Here is a 24,989-nt window from a genome sequence, read left to right as displayed (position 1 = left end):
TCCACTGCATTTATTTTCAAATTATTGTCAATTTATTCTCATTCTCTAGTGATATTAATATTGGTAATTTTTTTCGATAATTTCCCGTCGTCAAGTATTACGTCAGATGCCCTTAATTGCTACGCAAAAATGAACATTCAGTGACATTAATGACAATTAATGTTTTACAACTTGTCAAAGAGAACACTATGAACAGGTTTAGCAAATATTCAGGCGAAGATATCAATAAAATATTAGTTAAAATGATTTAAATAGACAGTTTTATTCATGAAATAATCTTACCGAATTACGCTCGAGCTCTTAAAAATTACCGATTTGTTTTGACCTCGTGACACTTTGACATAATTTCTATTATAAAATTAAAACTGTCTAAGTGTCACTCGAGATACAAAGCGATAATTTTAGAGCTCTGGTGTAATTACTACTGAGAATTTTTGGTTATTTAATTTAATTATGTCTTTTGTTGATGCAATATTTCCCGCTTTTTTAGTACTTTTACCTAGACAAGAAATGCTTGTTTTAATCCAGCCCTTGTATATTATATTCAAAAATATAATACCGTGAACATTTTCAGCAGGTTTTGAGATGCTCCTCAATAATTGCAAGGGTTCTCGTATCTCTTCCACTTATCTCTCGACAGTTCTTACACGTCATGCCTTGTTTACTACAAAGACACGTCGATAACATCCGATGCCTCATTGAAGTTTCTGGGTCATGCTGCTGTTGTCATTCAGCCACAACAAATATGCATATATTATGTGAGGGTTTCTATTGGTATTGGTAAATAGGTGGAGATGTACCTACGAATTGTTTGAAACTTAATAGATTTGTTTCGACATAAGTTGCAATCAGTTTGAAGACATATCTGTGCACAAAAATGAAACAATTGGATTATGTGTGTGTGAGAGAAAAACGGCTTGGATGCGGGTCCGTTAGCCACAGATTTTTATTTGGTTTTTACCTCAATTTATTAGTTTTATTATATTTATACCTATTTCACTTAAATGACTATATTTGTTTCTTTCAAGTAGTTTATGAGTAATTTAAATATTTCCATTTTATTACAAGTTATTAGATATTCTATACTAATTGGAAAATGAACTTGTTTGTCGTAAATTGTAATATAATTGATTTATATATCTCTCGTTAATTTTGCATTCAAAGAAAATATGGTTCAAATCTCTAATCGAAACATTATCACAAAAACAGACTGATGAATTAACTATTCCTAATTTGTGCAGATGTGCCTCATATTTTCCGTGTCGAGTTTTTAATCTGACGATAGTAGAAATATCTTGCTTTGGCAGGTTATACTTAAATATGTATTCAGGTGGCGGAGGAAGTTCTTGATGTAAAGAAAAATATAAAATTTTTGATATGCTTGAAATATTTTTCCATAAACAATTGGATTAGATGTTCTTTTTGTTGTGCTATTCTCTAACTTTTAATAAGTCGACTTAAATTGTGAAGTTATTTTAAGATTTGTAGACATAGAGATGGGAAGATGAGAAGATTTATATATTTAAGACATACAAAACCTAATAATGGAGAAAAAGAAAGCGTACGCACGGTGGCTAAGCACTAAACATCAAGTAGACAAAGACAAATATTTAGACCTACGAAGAACAACAAGAAGAGCAGTAACAGCAGCAAAAAAAGAAATGTGGGATAGGAAATGCCAAGAGATCAACAGTTACATAGGCGGAAGGAAGTGTTCAGAGACATGGAAATTTTTAAACAAAATAAAGAACACAGAAGGAAATACTACTTCTATTCAGTTAATATCAACAGAAAAATGGAAAGAATACTACGAGAGTTTGCTAACAGAAAGTAGAGCCGAATATACCACACAATCACCAACAGAAGTATTCGTTGAAGGCGAGGAGATAGTAGTGGGAGTTGATATGGTGAAGAAAGCTGTAAATGAACTAAAAAATGGTAGAGCTCCAGGGCCAGAAAATATTCCTGCTGAATTAATAAAATGTGGCACAGATAAACTCTTTCAAGCACTTACTTGGTGTATGAACAAATATATAAACGGTGTCACACCACCCTGTTTATGGAAAGTAGCTTATATTTCTTCCATTCATAAAAAAGGAAATAAGTTGGATTGCTCAAATTACAGAGGAATATCGGTAACTAGTACACTAAGCCGGATGTATGGGAGCATTCTTAGAAATCTCATTGAGATGGAGTATAGGGAACAAGAAGAAGAAGAACAGGCTGGTTTCCGCGCTGGAAGGACTTGCACAGATAATGTATTCTGCCTAAAACAATTAATTGAACGACAGCGTTCCTGTGACTAAATTGTGGAAATCACTACAAGAAACTAACATCAGCTACACTCTAGTCAAAGTCTTAAAAAATCTATATGAAAATTCTACATCACAATTAAAAATTGGCAACACACTATCTAAAAAGTTCATAGTTAACAAGGGTCTGCGCCAGGGCTGCTGTATTTCACCAACTTTGTTCAAGCTATATGTTGCAAAAGCACTAAACCAGTGGAAACGTAAATGCCACGGTATGGGTATAGACCTCGGAAAGGTTTGTTTATATACCTTACAATTTGCTGATGACCAAGTCATCATAGCTAATGATAAAGACCACCTACAGTATATGGCAAGAAAACTAAAGGAGGAATATGAACAGTGGGGCTTGGAAATTAATGTGGAAAAAACTAAATACCTACTCATAGGAGCTGAGCTATCCAATATCGAACTAGAGGATAATGAACAAATCACATCCTGTAGTGAATACACTTACCTGGGAGTGATCTTCGATAGAACGGGAAAATAAGATGAGGAAATAAAGAAAAGGGTAACACAATCTAGAAGAAAAATTGGCTGCCTAAATGGAATACTTTGGAGCTCCGAAATAGGAATACAGCGAAAATACAATATCTATGAAACACTTATTAAAAGCAGCCTACTTTACAGAGCAGAAACTTGAAGAATAACCGAGAACAACAGGAAAAAATTAGAAGCTGTAGAAATGGATGTGTTTAGAAGATCGTTAGGTATATTCCGTAGGGAAAGAGTTCGAAATGAGGAAGTAAGACGACGAATTGGAATAAATGGTTTCTTAACAACAGATATTGAGAGGAAACAGTTGATTTGGTATGGTCATGTTCAAAGAATGGAAGACACAAGATTGCCCAAAAAGATCATGCAGTGGGTACCACCAAACCGCAAAAAAACGAGGAGGGCCCAAAAAGACATGGAAAGAAGGGGTAACCAAAGCAATGAGTACAAGGGATCTTAGAGAAGGCCAATGGGATGATAGAAGGACGTGGAAGTTAGGCATCGGACAACGTCGAAAGACGTTCTAAAACCGATACATACATACATACATTTTAAGATTTATTTCAACGTATATACATTTTCGGCAATGAGTGGGGAAAAACATGAAAAAAATAGAAAGACAATTATGTGAAGACGTACAGCTAATTTTGCTTTCTATTTTTTTTTAACAATCCACTACATGCCTTAGAGGCCCTTGGCTTCAATAGTCTTGACTAGATTCTTCCACTTTTTCTGGTCTTCTCTCCAGCTTTTTATACTCATTTCTTCTATCAGTCCGGACGGCATCAAACCACTTGCTGCATGGACTCCATCTTCTTTTCTTCCCTTGTTCCCCTGCTTGCAAAACTCTTACGACGTTTCTTGCTTGTGGCATTACTGAAACATATTATCATAACCAACTAACTCTCTGCACCCTGATTTTTTGTGTTATTTTAGGTCTCTTATTTATCTTCATTAGCTCCTGATTTGTTCTTCTGTTCCATTCCCCATTAGTCTCCTTTATACCACCAAAAACATTTCTCAAGATTTTCTTCTCCTAAATCTGAAGCTTTTTTCTTCTTTCCGATTCATTGTTCAAGTTCCATATGCCTACAACACTGTTGTCCTCACTATTGTTTCATAATGATTGTTCGAAATACTCTGGCCATCTGTTTAACTTTTATTTTTTGCCTCCCAGTAACATACCATCTTTATTTCTACAAAACATTATGCATTTATTTTGTGTGTTTGTTACTCCTTGTAAAAATTTCTTTCTTCTGTCGGTCTAGACCAGGGGTGGGCAAAGTGCGGCCCGCGGGCCGCATGCGGCCCTTTGGACATTTTTTGTGGCCTTTGGAAAAAAGTGAATTATTTTCATTTAAAGAATGATTGTTCCACAAATGTTCAACCTATCGCGGTCAATTATTTGGGTTTCCGATACAGAGTTTTGAAACATTATTAAAAAATTTGTCACTTGAATAAAATGTTTTCTTAAAACGAAATAAAGAATTCGAAGATACTGCAAAAGCAAATTTTATAATTACCCAAAAATTAATTAAAGTGAACAAACCGTTCTCAGATGGCAAATTTATAAAAGATCGTTTGTTGAAGCAAGTGGAAGCAAGTTGAAGCAATTCTATGTCCAAAAGAAGATCACGAATTTGATCACGAAGAACTATCGTTCTGAAGACTTGAAGTGATGAATAATAATGTACAAAAACAACTAAATCCATTTTAGAAGGTAAATTGATGTGGTATTCAATTGCATTGGATGAAAGTGTTGATAGAACCGACACAGCTCACTTACTAATTTTATTCGAGCAACTAATACCGATTTTAATATTATTTATGAAGATCCATTATCAATGGAATCAATCCATGAAATCTCTAACAACTGAAAAGGATATATTTGAAGTAGTCAGAAAATATTTGGAAAATTATAAATTACTCTTTAACCAACTAGTACGAGAAAACTTAAATGTTATGTTCATTAACAATTTTCAGAACATGATTTATTATTTTTCCACCTACCTCTACCGAAAGTATACTTTTCCGGACCTGATTGTAGGGAGCAAAGTTGTACTTTTCCTCCCTAGGGAGGAAAAGTAAAACTGACGTCATGGTATTTCATTCATGAAATATAACTTATTGACGCCCTGTACAATATCTATTTTCTATTACGTAAGCATCTATACATTTTAACGTTTATTTATAATACTGTATTTCGCAGAATGGTAAAAAACAGTAAATTGATATTTTGATTTAACAATGTTTACATTAATAATTTGACTTATATTTGACAGTTGACAGTTATATTGTACCTACTTGTTGTTAGCATAGAGTTATATATTAGCATAGAGAGAGTATCATTCAGAGCAAAGTGACGACACCATCTTTTTTATTTGGATTAGTGCTGTTTCACTCTTACGCATAGTAAAGCTGCTACAGTTGTCCTCCTCTTCCGTGCCTATATTCACACTGAATGTCATCATAGATTTTCGATACAAATGTGTTAGAAAGAGATGCCGCAAACCAGTCCATGAGATCTTGTCGTCAGGAAGCGCGGAAGGTATGCTCCCTCTATGTTAATATATACCTCTATGGTTGTTAGTTTTAGTTCTAATAAATTTTGTTGGTTAGTTACATAAATAGATTAAGTAAAAATGAAAAAATTACTTGTTATTTGAGGAAGATGGAAAAACCATATTATGTATAACATGGGAGTAAAGTGCCTTTTCCTCCCTTGAATGATTACTGCCCTCCGCTACGCGTCGGGCAGTAAACTTCATTCTCGGGAGGAAAAGTAGCACTTTCCTCCCTTGTTATACAAATAGCTATTTCACTGCGTCATCAGCGGGTATTGTGCACAAATATTTTGCAAGTAGACAACGTCATTTCAATTGTAACTAATATTGTTAATTTTTTTTTTCAATTTTATTCGTTCACGAGAATTAAATCATCGTGAATTCGTAGCATTTTTGGGAGAGTTAGAACCAAAACTACTGATGTATTCTATCACAATCATATTCACAATCATATTTTTTAATTTTCTAAATTTACTATGTTTTGAATATCCATGTGATTTTGCGTTTACACTGGACATTTAAATATTTTAAGCATTACATTGCAGGGCAAAAATTGATATGCACACAATATGATAACAGATAAATTCTTTTTCTATGGATGCTATACAATGTGCAACTTCTCTCATTACTTACATACATTGAAAAGGAACAATTTCTCAGGGTGTGAGAAAAGTCGGCCACTGCAGTGAGAAATATTTTTTCTCACGGGTTCCATACGTAGAATCGCGGTTTCCATGGTAATATGCACAATACAAACACAAATATTTTTGCCAAATAAAATGTGTCAAATCAAAACTTACGAGGAATTACCTTTCAAAACTGTTCAAATATAACTGGTAACTATAATTTTAAATAAATAAGAGTATATAAATATTAAGAATATTAAATACCTATATATGTGTATAATATGTATTTTATTTCAATTTTGGCATATAATCTATATAATAGCACCTAAATTATTTAATTTTTAAGATTGAACTCTTGACAAAAACGCATCCATAGAAAAAGAACAGTGTACAACACGTGAGAAAACGACATATTTCTCCCTCGCTTGATTTGCGGCACTGGCCTCTTACCTCGGCTCATGCTAACAAACTTCTGCGCTCGTAAGAAATATGTCTTTTTCTCTCTTGTTGTACAATATACTATTTAAAATGAAACTCAAACTACTATTCATTAATCAAGAGTGGAAAAAAAAATACTTTATTTTCAATCATTAAATAATGTAAGTACCAGAAAATAAGTTAAAAGTTTACAAAGAAGAACTTGTAATTTGCCACGGTCCTCAAGGAATTTGAAAATCATTTCAAAGATTTTAGGATAAATAGGTATATCATTTTACTTATCACTTGTCAAAAATCATTTTTCAGTTCAAATTGATTCCGTGCCAGTTGACAAGGAAGACACATATGTAAAAAAGAAGATATTTTAGCATTTTACAGATCTTTATGTAGAACAACATTTGCAAAATTTAATAATTATTATTGAAAGTTTGTAAATAATAAATAATATGTTTCATAAATATTTGTTTATTCTCTAATTCTTTCAAAGAGAGCAAAAACAACGAAGGGGATCTAAGACTTTTTCAAGCCTATATCGTTGTTTATTTTTATGTATACAGTGTGTCGCATTTAAAATGAAGACACCCCTATATTTCAGCTATCAAAATAAATACAGATTTGAAATTTTGCAGTCATATAGGTTGATGTTTCACAATTTTTAAGATAGTCAACTGAAATTTAAATTTTAAACGCGGCCTACTGCGAATCCACAAACAGGGTAAATTTTCGATAGTTTGCTTAGCGTTAGTGATATCAGAAAAAGTTATTTGGAAAAGTTGCTCCAAATATTATTGTAACCCCACATACCAATAGGTCTGGATCCCGCATAAGAAAAAGAAGTTGATTGATAACAGGCTGAAAATTTGTTAATAACTTAACGGTGTCTAGTCGGACAAACTTTGATATATGGGAACACTGGAACAGGGGAAGTTTTAATGGTGGAACAGGTTAAAAATTGGGACTGAACTTCCAATTGATTTGTTGCCCTTTCATTAAACTCTCATGCAAAAATCAGACTGGTGTGTATTACCAACTGGGCATTTTAATGAGTGGAACACGAAGAACATGTCAAATGACAGAAATCATGTTGGTTAGTAATAGCAGTCTGATTTTTGCATGAGAGTTTAATGAAAGGGTAACAAGTCAATTGGAAGTTCTGTCGGACAAAATACATCTGACGTTTTCGTAGTCTGATGTTCCAAATTTTTAACCTGTTCCACAATTAAAACTTCCCCTGTTCCAGTGTTCCAATATATCAAAGTTTGTCCGACTAGACACCCTTAAGCTATTAACAAATTTTCAGCTTGCTATTAATCAATTTTTCTTTGGTACGCGGGATCCAGACCTACAAATTTCATGGTAAAATCCCTTTTAGTTTTGTCAGTATTTGTAGTTGGGATCCTAAAACCTACAATTGGCTGTCCCGAGATACATCTCGGGCCAGCGTTAGGATCTGGACTACAAATACTGAAAAAACTAAAAGTGCGAATTTGGTCATGAAATTGGGTATGTGGGGTTATAATATTTGGAACATCTTTTCCAAATAACTTTTTCCGACATCTCTGACGCGAAGCAAAATATCGAAAATTCACCCTGTGGATTCGCAGTAGGCCGCGTTTAAAATTTAAATTTCAGTTGACTATCTTAAAAAATGTAAACCATCAACATTAAAAATCTGTATGATAGCTGTAATATAGGGGTGTCTTCATCTTAAATGCGACACACTATATGACGTTTGCATCTATATAAGCACGGAATTTCCTTTTAAATATATAAGTAACTAATAGCAATGTGAACGAAAAATATATATTCTTGAAGGGGGGGGGGAGATAGCATGCCTAAATCACTGCGAACATCATTTAAACAAAATTAGATTTTAATAGTAAAAAAAGTATAACATTTGAAAATTTTACCGTAGGTAACAAATTTTGCGGCCCTCAGTAATAGAGCAAAAACTTTTTGTGGCCCTTACCACAAAAAGTTTGCCCACCCCTGGTCTAGACAGTCCAGATGGCAGAGGCGCAGTCGATCGACAAGTTTAGTGGATTTGCGATCGACGGTTCGAGCCTTAGCCAGGTCATGAAATTAATAAAAGCCAACACCGTAGTAGAAAATTCAATAGAATCTACGACTTGGTCTGGAATAACTGGCGTCTGATCGGCCTATGGAGGAGCGGTACGGCAAGGGATAAGGGCTTGCGGTTTGGTGATACTCCTCCATAGATCCCGGATTCGGTGATGATACACCGAAGGACGTTGACGCCTAAGAACGGTGTATATATTTTGGTTTTATAATGCTCTTTACTTTTTTCTGTGTTGTTTCTAATATGTTTCAATTTTACGTTTTACCTCTGTTCTAGGATTTTGTGCAGTTCTCATCAAACCAGTGTTCTCTCTTTTCTTTACACATCATTCCTTGTTTACAACAAAGACATGTCGATAACGTCCGATGCCTCATTGAAGTTTCTGGGTCACGCTGCTATTGTCGTTCAGCCACAACAATTATGCATAATACGCGACGATTTCTATTGCTATCGGTAAATAGGTGGAAAAGTACCTACGAGCTGTTTGAAACTTAATAGGTTCAATCAGTTTGAAGACTAAAGACTGCACAAAGATCAGACAAATCGATTAGATGTTCTTGTAGTTGTGCTAGTGCCGAACTTTTAATATCGACATAAATTAGGAAGTTATTTTAAGATTAAAATGTCATACATTTATGGCAATCAATAGGTAAAAAACATGAAAAAATCTTATACAGTTAATTGAAGGTTTTAAAATGTATTTGTTGGATAGTTAAAGACAATTCTGTAAAGACGTACAGCTAATGTTTTTTAACGATTCACTACATGCCTTAGAGGACCTTGGATTCGATGGTCTTGACTAGATTCTTCTACTTTTTCGGCCTTCACTTGTTCTCTCCCGCACCTTACACCCATTTCTTCTGTCAGTCCGGACGGCATCAAACCACTTCCTTCATGTACCCCCCTTTTCTTTTCTTTCCTTGTTCCATAGCTTGCAAAACTCTTAGGACATTTCCTTCTTTTGGCATTCCTAAAACATATCTCAACCATCTAACTCTCTGCATCCTGAATTTCTGTGTTATTCTAGCAGTGGCCTAACAAACTTGGTCGAGGTTCCCCCGTAGAATTGGAAATAAGGGCCCCTTTAAAAAATTACTAAATAATACTAGTGGAGTCACTGAAGGTGGATATGAGCTATTACTCCGATTTCGTTGAACCTCCAACGATTTGCATGAAAATTGGTGAGTGGTTAGAGGATATCTCAAGGAACAAAGGTGACATAATGCCAACTTGCGCTTTTACCCTGGGGGGTGGATGCCACCCCTTCTCGGGGGTGAAAATTATTTTATTAAAAATAACCCCATAATTCGATAGAGGGACAAATTTCAAGCAAAATTTGTTATATAAAGTTATTAAAATAAATCAAAACTTTTTGAGTTATTAAAGATCAAAGATTTTAATTGTTCTTGAGAAAAATGCATGTTTTGAACCAATTTTTCATCAATAACTCAAAAAGTGTAAGTTTTTACAAAAAAGTTATTATTATCAAAATTGAAACAAATAAAAAATGAAATAAACCCCTTACTAGAAAAACCTTTTAATGTTAACTAAAAGTGAGTTACAGGTAACTGAATGTATATTTTTTTCGCCGAGTAAAAAACTCTAAGTATTCAAGCTGAAATAACGGGAAACTGATGCATTTTATAACATAAACTTATTAAACATTTGTCAAAGTACTTAAAAATATTTATTGAATGAACCCTTGAAAATGTTGATAGCGTTAAAATTTACGCTCCAAAATTTTTTCAAAACTAATCTTTTAAAAAATTTTCAAAAAATGTTATTGTTTTTTTTTAATAACTCCGTTCGTGTTTACGATATCAGGTTCGTCTAAAAACTGTTCGAAAGTTAATTCCAAGTGATTTAAGCATGTTGAACCTAATATTTTAAACCCCTTACTTTTTTAAAAATAAAAGGTTAAGTGACCCCGGTTGCATGGTTCCCACAGCAAAATATAAGATTTAAACGTTTCTATCTTGGTTATTTTTTTACCCTATAGAAATAGTAAAAGAGTTAAAACATTTGGCACAGAAAAAACTAAAATTGGGTTTTTTACGTATATTAAGTATTTTTGGAGTTATTATCAAAAGGATATGAGAATTACAATAATTTTAAAAATTATGATTTTTTAAAATTATATATTTTTTTCAAAAATATGCATTATAAACCGGTCAAAATTATCAAAAACATTACTTATGCTAATATAAGGAAGTTTTGTAAGGATTACTATAAATTTTAATTTTTGTGGAAATGGCAAAGTTTTATTTTTCACTTTTTCCTAAAAAATTCGAAACAGTTCTTTTATTTTCATTATAACTTGCTTAATTTTGACGCTATTGCCTTGTTCTGAAGCTCATTTGATAGGTATTCCGAAGTACTTTGGCAAATGTTTAGCAGGAATATTTTATACATTGCATCGTTTTCCCGTTATTTAAGCTTGCATACTTAGTTTTGAGTTCTCGTCGAAAAAATACACATTCAATTGCCAATAACTCACTTTGAACTAACGTCAGTTTAGTTATTTATGTGAGGAATGTATTCAATTTTTTATTATCTTCAATTTCAGTAATAATAACTTTTTTGTAAAAGCTTATAGTTTTTGACTTATACGTGAAAAATCAATTTAAAACATGCATTTTTTTACGAAATAATAAAATCTTTGGTCTGTAATAACTCAAAAAGTGTTGATTCATTTTAATAACTTTATAAAACAAATTTTGCTTATAATTTGTCCCTGTATCGACTTATGGTATTATGTTTAATAAAATAATTTTCACCCCCGAGAAGGGGTGGCATCCACCCCCAGGGTAAAAGCGCAAGTTGGCATCATGTCACCTTTGTTCCTTGATGTATCCTCTAATTACTCACCAATTTTCATGAAAATCGATGGAGGTTCAACGAAATCGGAGGTGAAACCTTCAGTGACTGCACTATACGACTTGTGCTACAAAAACTTTGTATGTTATAGCCCAGTAAATGACCGTGTAATCCGACGATACGGTGTAATTTTTAGTGTCGCCACCGAAGTCAATATTTTCGAGTTATTTGCCAGAGAAAATGTTTATTTTCCAACAAAAAAAAAACGTTTTCATGCGGTTTTTCGCAAATAACTCAAAAAGTGAGTATTTGATCGAAAGAAATATTAAAAATTAAAAAAAGATATATGTCGACCCAGTAAAAGCAAATTTGTAGCTCATTAAAATTTTTTCGTATTCGTCAAATTCCAAATCGAATATTTCAACGTGAAAGAACCAAAAATTGAAGCACTTTTCAGGGAAAGCTTTTTTTTATTTTTTACAAAAGTTTCTAACATCAAAACTAAGCGAGTTACGCTCATAATAAATTTAACCCCTTTCTTGCTAAAAAAATTCTGAAAATCTCCCCATAATTTGTCTATATGACCAGTAAGTTTTACTTCTTCAGTGTTTATTTTTGAAAGGGTTATAATCGAAAGGACTTGAGCGAGTCAATAATCACGAGTGTTTGCAAATTTTGAACAGCTATATCTTAACCAATTTTTGTCTGACAAAAAAACAAAATAAAATCAAAATATTTATAGAAGCAAAACGTACATTTCTTTACTCTTTGAGATTTTTCGTATCACTACCTAGGCAACGTTCAAGTATTACGTAACGCAGGTGGGGGGGGGGTCAAAAATCTTCAAAAATTGCGTTACGTAATAGTTAAACGCCCATTACAGTGCGTTGCGTGGGGGGGGGGGTAAAAATCTTCAAAAATCGCGTTACGTAATACTTGAACGCTCCCCTAATGCTTTTTAAATTATTTTCAAAAAAGAGCATTCTTAAAAAATACAAAACTTTTTTACTATAAATCAATTGTTTTCAAAAATAAGAACTTTGACCCGGTCAAACTTACGGATCATATAAACAATATTTTTCCATAAATATGGTTCCAACTTAGAGGGACATACTGTACATATATAAAGTAATGGTAAATCGCTAACAATTAATTTTATTTGGGGTGCTAAATAAGTGGAGATTTTCACGATTTTTTTACCAAAAAAGCGGCTAACCTTATTTTGAGCGTCACTCGCTTAGTTTTGTTGCTAGAAACTTTTATGAAAAAAAATAAAAGTAATGCTTTTTTAAACATTTTAAAAAAAGCTGTAATGAGTATCTCCGAAAAGTGGTAAATTTTTTGGTTATTTCATGTTGAAATATTCGATTTGGAATTGGACGAATAAGAACAATTTTTCATGGGCTACAACTTTGCTTTTAGTGTGTCGATAGACTTCATAAGTAATATGGAAAAACTATACGGGGATATGTTGAATTAGTTGTGTACATGACTTTCACCAACGGCCGGAAACCAGAGTGGGGGCCGAGGGTAGTTATAAGGGGTCAAAGTCGCAGTTTTTATTATTTTTTTTTTGTAATGCTCATGATTGAGATAGTGCACCAAAATTTGGGAAAAAGTAGTTCATGACGTAACTAAGTAAAATCTCTAGGGGCGGAACGCTGCGTGGCCAACAAAGGGGTGGGGGTAGGGGTGAATATAAAAAATATAAAGGGTTTTTTGCGACGTTTGTGATTGAGATAGTGGACCAAAATTTGGGAATAAGTAGACCATAACATTACTAAGTAAAATCCCCAGAGCCGGAAACCAGAGTGGGGGACGAAGGTAGTTATAAGGGTCTAAGTCGCCGTTTTTATTATTTTTTTTGCGACGTTCTAGATTGAGATAGTGCACCAAAATTTGGGAATAAGTAGACCATGACTTAGCTAAGTAAAATCCTCAGAGCCGGAAACCCGAGGTCGGGGACGAGGGTAGTTTTAAGGGGTCAAAGTCGCAGTGTGTATTATTTTTTTGTGACCCGTTACAACATTTGTCCCCGACGCAGCATTCCGCGCCTGGAGATTTTACTTATTAATGTCATGATCTACTTATTCTTAAATTTTGGTGCACTATCTCAATCATAAACGGCAAAAAAATCCCCATATATTTTTATACTCACCCCTGCCTACCACCCCTTTGTACACCAAACAGCGTTCCGCCCCTGGAGATTTTACTTAGTTACCTCATGACCTACTTACTCCCAAATTTTGGTGAACTATCTCCATCATGAGCGCCACAAAAAAAATAATCAAAACCGCGACTTTTACCCCTTATAACTACCCTCGTCCGCCACTCTGGTTTCCGCCTCTGGGAATATTACTTAGTTATGTCTTGCTCTACTTATTCCTAAATTTTGGTGCACTATCTCAATCACGAACGTCTCAAAAGACCCCTTACGTTTTTCTATATTCACCCCTGCCCCACCCCTTTGTCGGCCACGCAGCGTTCCACTCCTGGAGATTTTACTTAGTTACGTCATGACCTATTTATTCCCAAATTTTGGTGCACTATCTCGATAATGAGCGTCATAAAAATAAATAATAAAAACCGCGATTTTGACCCCTTATAACTACCTTCCTCCCCCACTCTGGTTTCCGGCTCTGGGGATTTTACTTATTTATGTCATGGTCTACTTATACCCAAATTTTGGTGCACTATCTCAATTACGAACGTCGCAAAAAACCCTTTATATTTTTTATATTCACTCCTACCCCCACCCCTTTGTCGGCCACGCAGCGTTGCGCCCCTAGAGACTTTACTTAGGTACGTCATGACCTACTTATTTCCAAATTTTGGTGCACTATCTCGATTATGAGCGTCATAAAAAAAATAATAAAAACCGCGTCTTTGACCCCTTATAACTACCCTCGGCCCCCACTCTGGTTTTCTGCCGTTGGTGAAAGTCATGTACACAACTAATTCAACATATCCCCATATAGTTTTTCCATATTACTTATCACGCACAAAATCCGCTCCCAGCTCTTAGACTATGGCTAAAGTAATATCACAATAAATAGCTATTTGTATAACAAGGGAGGAAAGTGCTACTTTTCCTCCCGAGAATGAAGTTTACTGCCGGACGCGTAGCGGAGGGCAGTAATCATTCAAGGGAGGAAAAGGCACTTTACTCCCATGTTATACATATGGTTTTTCCACCTTCCTCAAATTAATAACAAGTCATTTTTCATTTTTACTTAATTTATTTATGTAACTAACCACCAAAATTTATTAAAACTAAAACTAACTAGTAGGTACAATATAACTGTCAACTGTCAAATATAAGTCAAATTATTAATGTAAACATTGTTAAATCAAAATAACAATTTACTGTTTTTTACCATTCTGCAAAATACTGGGTGCTTTATAAATAAACGTTAAAATGTATAGATACTTACGTAATAGAAAATAGATATTATACAGGGCGTCAATAAGTTATATTTCATGAATGACGTCACTTTTACTTTTCCTCCCTAGGGAGGAAAAATATTTTCCTCCCTAGGGAGGAAAAGTACAACTTTGCTCCCTACAACCAGGTCCGGAAAAGTATACTTTCGGTAGAGGTAGGTGGAAAATATTTTTACATAAATTAGATGACAAGGTGGACGCTGACATATTGGGATCCCCCGGCAAGGTTCATGCTGCGGGGCCTCTGTTACGCCTCTGTATTCTAGGTCTCTTATACATCTGCATTAGCTCCTGGTTTGTTCTTCTGTGCCATTCTCCGTTAGTCTCCTTGATACCACCAAAAATTTTTCTCAAGATTTTCCTCCCTTAAATCTCAAGCTTTTTCCTTAAATTGTTAAACATGACTTAATACAAAAAATTAATCATTGTTTCAGGTAAAAGACGATCAAGTGTTTGTTGATGAGCGGCACACAATCTGGGGTGAAAATAACTTAGACACAACAGTACCTATTCTTCCCAGAGGCGTGCACCGGTTTCCTTTCAAGTAAGACTTAACTTATTTAAAATACAGACTGTTTAGTTTTCAATTAGATATAGGCACTATAAATGACAACACTGCTTCCCCGCTACCCACCAAATGTTGCGCCAATTCTTTCATTCATTCGTCATTCTAGGGTGGCAATGCAACTCATTTTCATAAGCAATGTTGGCGATTTTAGCGCCTCCTTCATTTGGGTATATATAATCAGATACTCAACAGTCTATACATATATACAATAACATAATTTTAATAGTTGTAAACTATTTTTTTTATAGATTTTCCTTACCAGAAAGTAGTTTACCGTGTTCCTTTGAAAGTAGATTTTGCTACATTCGATATTTTTTCAAAGTAACTGTCGATATTCCATACGCCAGTCCTCCGCAATGTATCCAATATTTTACTGTTGTTGGTCCACATATAGACTGTATGGAAGAACAATATCTGGTAAGTAAAACAGAAGTTTTAATTCGTAAGTTACATATTATCATCATGAAAGAGCTAGATTTTGCATTCATAATAACCTCAAAACAAACTACATGGGGCGCTACAGTGATTTTCCAGAGAAAAACGATTTACAGGAATTTTCCAGGTCCTCAAGTTTTCCAGGCCTTTCTTCTTCATAATGTAGAAAAAGAGCTATAAATATTTACAGGAATATTCATCAAGATTCCCTGGAAATTCCACTAGTGATCATCCCGAGGAAATTAGAGATTACTTACAGATAAAAGGAACTTAAGAAAGAGATAGCACTAAACTAGATTTCTTATATAGATAAACTTGGAAAGTTCCTATTGACTTCATTTTTTTATGTGCCTATCCGTGACGAATATTGGTATCATGACTCTCAGTTCTTATTTATTCTTCTAAATAAAGAAGAACCTGAATAAAAATAAATAAAGATGAAAATATTCTCTTTATTTCTCATTTAGTCAGTCCATGGTATCTTGTGTGTTCTCCGATACAGCCACATCTCAAACCTTGCACTCTCTCAAGTACACTTGAGAGGACAGTGCAATCTCTTGCACATTTCTTCGTTTAAGGTCGACGATTCAAATATCAACCAGAACAGAGATGTAGCATCCCAGCATTCTTACTTTTATACAAGAGAGAGATTGTGGCTTTTGAAGAAGACACTCAATTGAATTGTGCCAATGTAGTTGTAGTGCTTAATTCCTTTTATACTGGCTCGCGTAGAGTTGACTTTTTGTTATCTATTTCTTGCAAGTTATCATGAGGTTTATCTGTTTTACATTTTATTGAGTCTATATGAGAGAGGTATAGGAAGGAGACGAATCTCGTGGTTGCGTAACTTGAGGGAATGGTACGGATGCACATCAACCGAACTATTCAGAGCAGCAGCATCTAAGATCAGAATAGCCATGATGATTGCCAACCTCCGTCGCGGAGATGGCACGTGAAGAAGAAGAAGAGTATATATGGTTGACTGTGGTACCTACGTGATTTTGTTCATATAGACTTAAAGATCTTCTAGATTGTTCGCAAAAAACATGGCGTTATCTTATCTGATATTGTTCAACCGATGCCCGTTTAGTAGGTGGCCTTTTTCTATTTCGTGCAAAACTTTGCTTAATATTTTTTCAGGATAGGAAACGAAGATTAGAGAAACAAAATACAGGTTTGCCTCACTCGACGCATCGGTGTGATGGCCTTGAATTTTGTGATTTACAGTAGATGTTTCCAGATCTCAGATCTTTATTTTTAATATAATATATTCTGTTAGTATTTGCATCATCTTGACATGCTCGATTACTTGATCAGATGGTATCTTGTAATCAGTTAGACATAGAATTGACATCTGCATTTTGGAATAACACTTGTCTGAGAACAGAGCCTCTTTCGTACTAACAGCATTACATTGCATAAAAATGAGAGGGAAAGTAACAACTAGGAACAGCATACTCAGAAAGCTAACAGAAAGTAAATGGGGTGCATGTCCTGGCGTCTTAAGAACAACGGCACAGCCACTGTGTTTCTCAACTGCTGAATATGTGTGCCCAGTTTGGGGCAGATCTACCCACGCTAAAAAGTCAATACTGCGCTAAATAAAACATGCAGGATAGTAACGGGGTGCATGAAACCAACACCACTCTCAAGCTTATATAAATCAGCGGGTTTTGCAAAACCCTCCACACGCAGAGGCGTTGCAGAGCATATAGAGAAAATCAAACAGATTGCGGACGAATGGCATGCCCTATACAAAGCTCGAACACCACGAAAGCGACTAAAATCCAGGAAAAGCTTCCTTGGAACAGTGCAGGATGAACCGCCTGAGTATTTTCCTCTTCCGCAGGTTCAATGGACCGGCCAGTCTTTAGACTTTAAAACTTGGAAAACTATTAATAGGATAAGAACAGGGGTCGCTTCAGTGAAATCAAACATGGTAAAATGGGGGAAAATAGACCAAGATGATGTGAACTGTGACTGTGGAGAAACACAGAATATGAAACATCTTCTTACATGCAGAAACTGTCCTTATCGGTGTACCCTCGAAGATTTGTGGCTCTCCAACGAACATGGAACCGACGTAGCTCGATACTGGGCCGAAATTTTATAAATGACATGTCCGGACACGATAAAGTAAAGTAAGTACTAACAGCATTTATGAACTCGAAATGGTTACGAGGAATTTGACTCTTACAGAGCTTTTAATTAACTCCTACATGTTTCTTATGGACTTTATAACAGGAAAAATTTGAAAGAGACTGCGTAACCAGGCTAAAAATAAATTTACTAAAATACTAGTAAATTTACTATAAATAATAAAAGCTGCTTTTCGTTTAAAATTCATTTCTATGTTATGAAAAATTACATAAATAGTAATAACACTCAAATCACTTCGTGAAGTCATCTCCTACAGACCAATCTCACTGTTTCCTGTTATACTACCTGCTTACCGAATTGGCGGTTCTTCTTCTTCTTCATAGCCTTCTATCGTCAATATCCGGACATTGGCCTCCTCTCCCAACTCCTTCCATCGGTCTCTATCCTTAGCAACATATTTCCAATTTGTTTCGGCTACTTTTTTAATATCATCAACCCACCTCATCTGTGGTCTTCCTCTCGGTCGTTTACTTTCGTAAGGTCTCCAGTGTTGTATTCTTGCGTTTCAACGTTGGTCTTTTTGTCTAGCAGTGTGACCTGCGAAGCTCCACTTAAGTTTGGCAACTTTTATTGTTATGTCCTTGACTTTAGTTTTTGATCCTACCCAGTCGTTCCTCATTTTAGCTGATAGTCGTATACCTAACATTTCTCTTTCCATTGCTCTTTCTGTTGTGGCTAGTTTATTCATATTTGACTTGGTTAGGGTCCAGGTTTGACATCCATGTGTCATGATACGAAGGATGCACTGATTGAACACTTTGCTTCTCAAGTATTGGGGTATTTGGCGATTCTTAAGTATCCAACTAAGTTTTCCAAATCCTGCCCATGTTAGTCTTGCCCTCCTAGTAATTTCCGCTCTTTGGTTCTCTCTGTCAAGTTTCAGGATTTGGCCTAGGTAGATATATTCCTGGACTTTTTCTATCTCACTGCCATTTATAGTTATACGTTTGGAGTCATCTGTGTTTGTCATTATTTTGGGGTTTCTCATATTCATTTTTAGGTCGACGTATTCGGAACTGCCTGGGAGTTCCTCCATCATAATTTGCAGTTCCAAGAATGAGATTAATGACATAGGTTAGGTTGACCAATTTGTAGTTTTGAAGACGTCTTCTTGTGAATTGGCGGTTATGTTATGGTTACTGTCATAATTAGTGGTTATGCTTCCTGTTATTTTTAAATTATTCGACAACTTATTTGCAAAAAAAGCAATTAACATGGTTATCGCAATTTTGCTGACAGCTATTCGGAATAGTCTGGTTGTAGATGTATCGAACCACTTTCTCAAGTTTTAAAGTCAAGATATTCTTCTTCTTCCTTGTCGTCTTTTTTCAAACACCTTACTCTGAATAATATATCCTGAAGAATATGTCAAGATATGTGCCCTTTGATTGTGTGAATAATCTCTCATTCCTTACTGATTCTATATGTAAAACCACCACTTTTATTTTATTTGTCTGTCTAACGGTATTTAAGTTATCCTGTATACAGGGTGTTTCATTAATAATTGTCCATATAGTAACTGGAGAAACCTTAGCACAAAATATGAAGATTTAACCTAAAACACTTAAATAAAATGTGGTTCTTTCCTGAGTTACATGGTGTTTTATATAAAAATTTAAAAAATATTTTTGCTTGGCATTTTAAAACTATTCGATGTATCCTTTTCATACTTGGCAGGAAGTATAGGTGCTGTACAAACTACTTAACTATGTTAAACAAACGTTTCTGGCTAGTACCAGAGGCGTACGACGGGGGAAAGTGAATGTTTGACCCTTTCCAAATTCTACGCCACTGGCGGAATTGCTATTTTAGTTAAATTTTTGGATTCTCCAATACTTTCCATGAAAATAATATACTCTTTATTCGTAACGATAAAGTCATTAGTTTTCTAGATCTTTGAAGTTAAAAATGAAACGACACGGTTATTTTGATTAATATATTGTGTCGCTTCATTTTTAATTTCAAATACCTCGAAACCTAATCATTTTATCGTTACGACTGAAGAGAATATTTACATAAAAAGTATTGGAAAATCAAAAAATTACACTAAAATAGTAATTTTGTCAGTAGCGTAGAATTTGGGAAGGGTCAACCAGCCACTATCCCCTGTCGTACGCCTCTGGTAGTAGCTAGAGACGTTTATTTATCTTAATTTAGTATGGTGTACAATACCTACACTTTTTGTCGAGTATGATAAGGATACGCCAGATGGTTTTAAAGTACTGGGTACAAATAATTTTTAAATTTTAATCATATGAATCATATAATAAATTAATCAAAATAACTGTGCCGTTTCATATTTAACTTCAAATATCTCGAAAACTAATGACTTTATCGTTACCAATAAAGAGTATATTATTTACGTAGAAGGTATTGGAGAATCTAAAAATGGCACTAAAATAGTAATTCCTTCAGTGGCGTAGAATTTGAGAAGGGTCAACCATTCACTATCCCCTGTCGCACGCCTCTGGTAGTAGCTAGAAACGTTTGTTTATGATAATTTAGTAGAGTGAATAGTAGTCGCAATTTCTGTCAAGCATGAAAAGGATACGTCAAATAGTTTTAAAATATGAGCAAAAATAATTTTTAAATTTTTAGATAAAACACCCTGTAACTCAGTAAGGGATCACATTTTATTTAAGTGTTTTAGGTTAAATCTTCATATTTTGTGCTAAGGTTTCTCCAGTTACTATATGGACAATTATTAATGAAACACCCTGTATAATGTTTTAATCTCTGGTTTGGGTTTAAAACCCAAACCAGGGTTATTATAACAAGACAAAAGCCAGTTTGATATTTAATAATGAGTTAGTTAGATGGCTCTACTCGAGTTACTTGGGAACAAAAAAAGAATGAAGAAAATTGCTGTGTGGGAAGCCGAGAAAATGCATTTTTTTAACGCATATCGATTTTGAACTTTAAGATTACATTTTCTCTAACCTAATTTTTGGTAGGAATTTTGCTATTTTTGGCAATTTTCACTCGTAATATCGATAGTTTTTATTAGAATAATATATGTTATGAGTATTTTAAAGATATGAAAATTGGTTTTGAGAAAGGGGACAAAAATAGAAAGTGATGGTTCATAAATTGTGATCCTATTGTTTATATCTTTACCGTAAATGCCGGTCAAATTTGACCGGTTGTATCTCAGGAACCACTTATTACAATTAAACGTTTTTTCTTTTACAAAATGCGTACTGCCGCTTTTTTTCTAATACCGTTTTCATGATTTATTTTTAATTTAATATTTCTCGAGATATTCTATTTGTTTTTAAGCCAAAAAATTGTTTATAATTTTAAAATGTTCCTGAGGCCGCTTAAATAGTCCAATTTCAATTCTGTAAACTACGTTAGATAGGTACAGTATCTTTTTGTACAAAAATCATAGTTATTCTTATGTATCATAATTATTGTGGTAATTATAGTGACCTTAAATTTTTAATTAACAATTCAATTGTTGCTAAACTGTTCATTCAATTTCCATCGTCTTCTGGTTTCTGCCTTACTGCATACAATATTGTCATACATGTCAATTATTATTATTTGTAAGATTTATTATTCTTAAATGAAAAAATGTAGCAAATTAGGAAAGAAATCATTGAATTCAAAGTTTTATGGTTATTCAAAAATAATTTATACTTTTGTTTTTTTTTTGTTTTTTTAAATACCGAATAAAATATCCTGATAATAAAAGGTAAAATGAGTATGGGAGCACGCCACTGAGTCAGTGCGGCGAATAAAATTGTAACTACTGTAGATACGCTGTTATTCTACAAATAGTTCACATATTTTTGTATTTACGGTATTATTCCATTCGGAATCTTTCTTATAAATACAGTTACAGCCGATCATTTTGGCAGGTAGAGAATCAAAAATTGAACAAGAAGAACATTGTAACTCAAAAACGCAAGAAATGTCAGTTACAACGTTATTCTATGCAGGGGTTGATATTATGTGTAGTTGAAAAGCTTCCAGTGTCTTGCAAAAATCACCCTTAAAGGGTTTTATTAGATAAAATTTTAATGTCGTATTTTATTTTTTGTGTTTTAGAAACCAGTCGCATTAGAAAACAGAAAATCCACATGTTGTTGGTGCTGTAAAAAGGGCACCATCAGCTTGAGGTGCGTCATAGCACGAACTGCCTACGTTTGTAAAGAAAGTGTTAAGCTCAAAGTGTCAATTGACAATCAAAGTGATGACGAAGTTAAACTTAGAGTGAAATTAGAACAAGTCTGTGAATTTTTTATAAATAAGGGCGTTTTGGGGGCCAGCAAGGATTTGAAACACTTAATATTTGAATATGGGTAAGTGTATCAGTTTGTACCAGGCTTCTATGTGCTTTAAACAACATCAAAAAAATAGTGTTAGCGATAAGACAATAATTTAGTGTGTTTTTTGTCAGTATTCTTCAAAATTCTTGAAAGATTTGCTAAAGTATAGTTAAACCGTTGATTGATAATTATACTGATCTCCCCTATATTTAGCAATCAATGGTTAAACGTTTACTTGAAGCATTTATATAAACTTCTCCTGAAAAGTTAGGGATATAGAAAATTATGCTCATTTTCATAGTTGATTTTTTCGTGAACAGATTATAGGGCAGTCAATGAGGTTATTTGGCTCCGAATTCCATCCTACTACCATTTTCGGGCGGTTTTTTGCGAATACCTTACAATCTATGCATCTTACGAAAAAAACTATACAAAACATTTTGTAGCTTATAAAAAAACAAAGAGATTCGTTGCTTCATATATCTTCTAGTTATATTACAAAAAGAGATATGGTAGGTGAGAAGAGTTTGTTTTTTTTTTTTGTGCATCCTGAAATCTGTGTATTCAACTTGAAATAAAAGAGAAACGGTCGTTTTTGGTTGTATTATGCTACCAATACCTTTTGTAGTGATTGAAAAGACCTTTAGAATGAGCCACCTTAAATGTCGATTACATTCAAAGTAAGCGAGATATGCTGCAAAAAAATTGACGACTAATGGAATTAAAAAAAAAATGTGAAGTACATTTAATCCCTCATCCATCAGAATTTAAATGCATCGTTTTCCTTCTGCAATACTTTTTATTATAAGTTATTTCTATGTTCAAAAAGTTGGACGGGTTTAAAATGGATAATTTTTGAAAAAAAAATAAGATCAAATTATAGAGCGCATTTTTAAATTTTCTTAAGGATCTTCCTTTTTCTCCATGTAACTCGAAAATGATAAGATATGCGTAAAAAAGGTAGCACACAAAAATGTAGGATTTTGTTAAGTAAAAATTTTGTTTTATGTTTCATTATTGTATTTCTTATCATTTTCAAGTTACATGTAGAAAAAGAAGATTTTTAAGGAAATCTAAAAATGCGCTCTATAAATTGATCTTATTGTTTTTTTCAAAAACCATTCATATTATACCCGTCCAACTTTTTGAAGCCGTCCATAATACCGTAATAAAAGGTATTGTAGAAGTAAAATGAAGCATTAAAATTCTGGTGGATGAGAGGTTAAATATACTTCTCATTTTGTCTTAAAATACATTAATCATCAATTTTTTGCAGCATATCTGCCTTAGTTTGAATGCAAGATAGGTACCCTTAATATTGCTCATTTTAAATATCTGTTTAAGCACTACAAAAGGTGTTGGTAACAATATACACCTAAAATTGACCGTTTGTCTGTTATTTCAAGTTGAATACAACGATTTGAGTATGCACCAAAAAACAAACTATTTTCACCTACCATATCTCTTTTTATATTATAACTAGAAGATTTATGAAGGAACTATTAGTCTCTTTGGTTTTTTATAAGCTACAAAAATGTTTTATGTAGTTTTTTTAGTTAGATGCATAGTTTTTATGATATTTGCAAAAAACCGTTCGAAAAGATGTTATGTTTCAATGAAAATGGCCAATTTTCAACCACGAATAACTCAAAAACTATTGAGTTTTCAAAAAAAAATTATAGAACAGTTTTTGCTTAAACTTAAGTTCTCTAGCCACTTCCGTGGTTATTTTAACCAAGAAATTTTCTAACCCCGAGAAGGGGTGAGAACCACCCCCAAGATAAAAGCACACATCGGCATATGGTAGACTTTGAATTAGGATGGCGTTAGGATAGAATTTTGACTGGCGTATTAACGGATTTCGCTATTTTTTAATATTTTATATTTTTATTTAGCATTTACATATTTTTTGCAAAGGTTTACTTAAACTTTTTTTTTACTTATACCGGGTGGAAGAAAATATATGTTATTCTTCTGTTAAGTTTGAGACACCCTGTAGGGAGGACGAGGTATAAATGCAAGTATACATCAGAATCATATTGTAGTCTTATATTTTGTGAACATTTTGTTTTCTTGAATGTCCCTTATATCTTTAAAAACACAGAGTCAACGGTTTCGTAGTGTAACACGTGTTTTAACCAAAACAATAGTTTGAGACACCTTGTAGGGAGGAAGAGGCATAAATGTGGATATACATCGATATTATGTGATAGTCTCATACTTTGCGAATATTTTATTTTTTTAATTTCTCTGATATCTTTAATAACAAAGAAACTAGACGGTTTAATTCTTTAATATGTGTTTTAACTTACGACATGATACGTGAAGAGACCATGTCTTATCATCCCACTAAGATAAATTATTTCCTACAATATAGTGCCACCGGAACAGAGTGTTTAAAGAAAATAAATTTTTGTAATGTACATCTCGTTATTTATAGAGCCTCCACGTAGAAACCGTACTTATTCTCAAAAAAATTCCACCCCAAAATATCACAGAGCCTCCATTAAATAATCTCGTCTCTCTTATATTGCGCTGTGTATACCGCTTACCTGGTCAACAAATAACTCTTATAGGTGTCGATGAGAACTGTTTACCTTATGTGCCTTTCTGTTTTTAAAGTTTTGTTAACTGTTATTTTTTATTGTTGATTTAGTTTTGTTTTATTTAAAAAACATGTTAAAAAGTAAAGCCACATATCTTCTTTGTTTCTAAAGATATCAGGGACATTTAAAAGCCGAAATATTCACAAAACATAAGACTACAATATGGTTCTGAT

General features: G+C 33.8%; 1 protein-coding gene across 1 annotated transcript in view; it reads left to right on the top strand.

Annotated features, from left to right (window-relative positions):
• Positions 1–24,989, top strand: part of LOC126881596 (arrestin domain-containing protein 3-like) — an 89,996-nt gene that overhangs the window by 47,956 nt on the left and 17,051 nt on the right. Inside the window, exons 4-6 of the mRNA XM_050645958.1 lie at positions 15,208–15,317; positions 15,590–15,758; positions 21,990–22,243. Of these exons, the coding sequence (XP_050501915.1) occupies positions 15,208–15,317; positions 15,590–15,758; positions 21,990–22,243 (533 nt within the window). The remainder of the gene's footprint in view (positions 1–15,207; positions 15,318–15,589; positions 15,759–21,989; positions 22,244–24,989) is intronic.

The sequence above is a fragment of the Diabrotica virgifera genome, chromosome 3, assembly GCF_917563875.1.
Source record: "Diabrotica virgifera virgifera chromosome 3, PGI_DIABVI_V3a".
Taxonomy (NCBI): domain Eukaryota; kingdom Metazoa; phylum Arthropoda; class Insecta; order Coleoptera; family Chrysomelidae; genus Diabrotica; species Diabrotica virgifera.
Note: the sequence above shows the minus strand (reverse complement) of the source record. Positions and strands in the feature narration are given on the sequence as shown.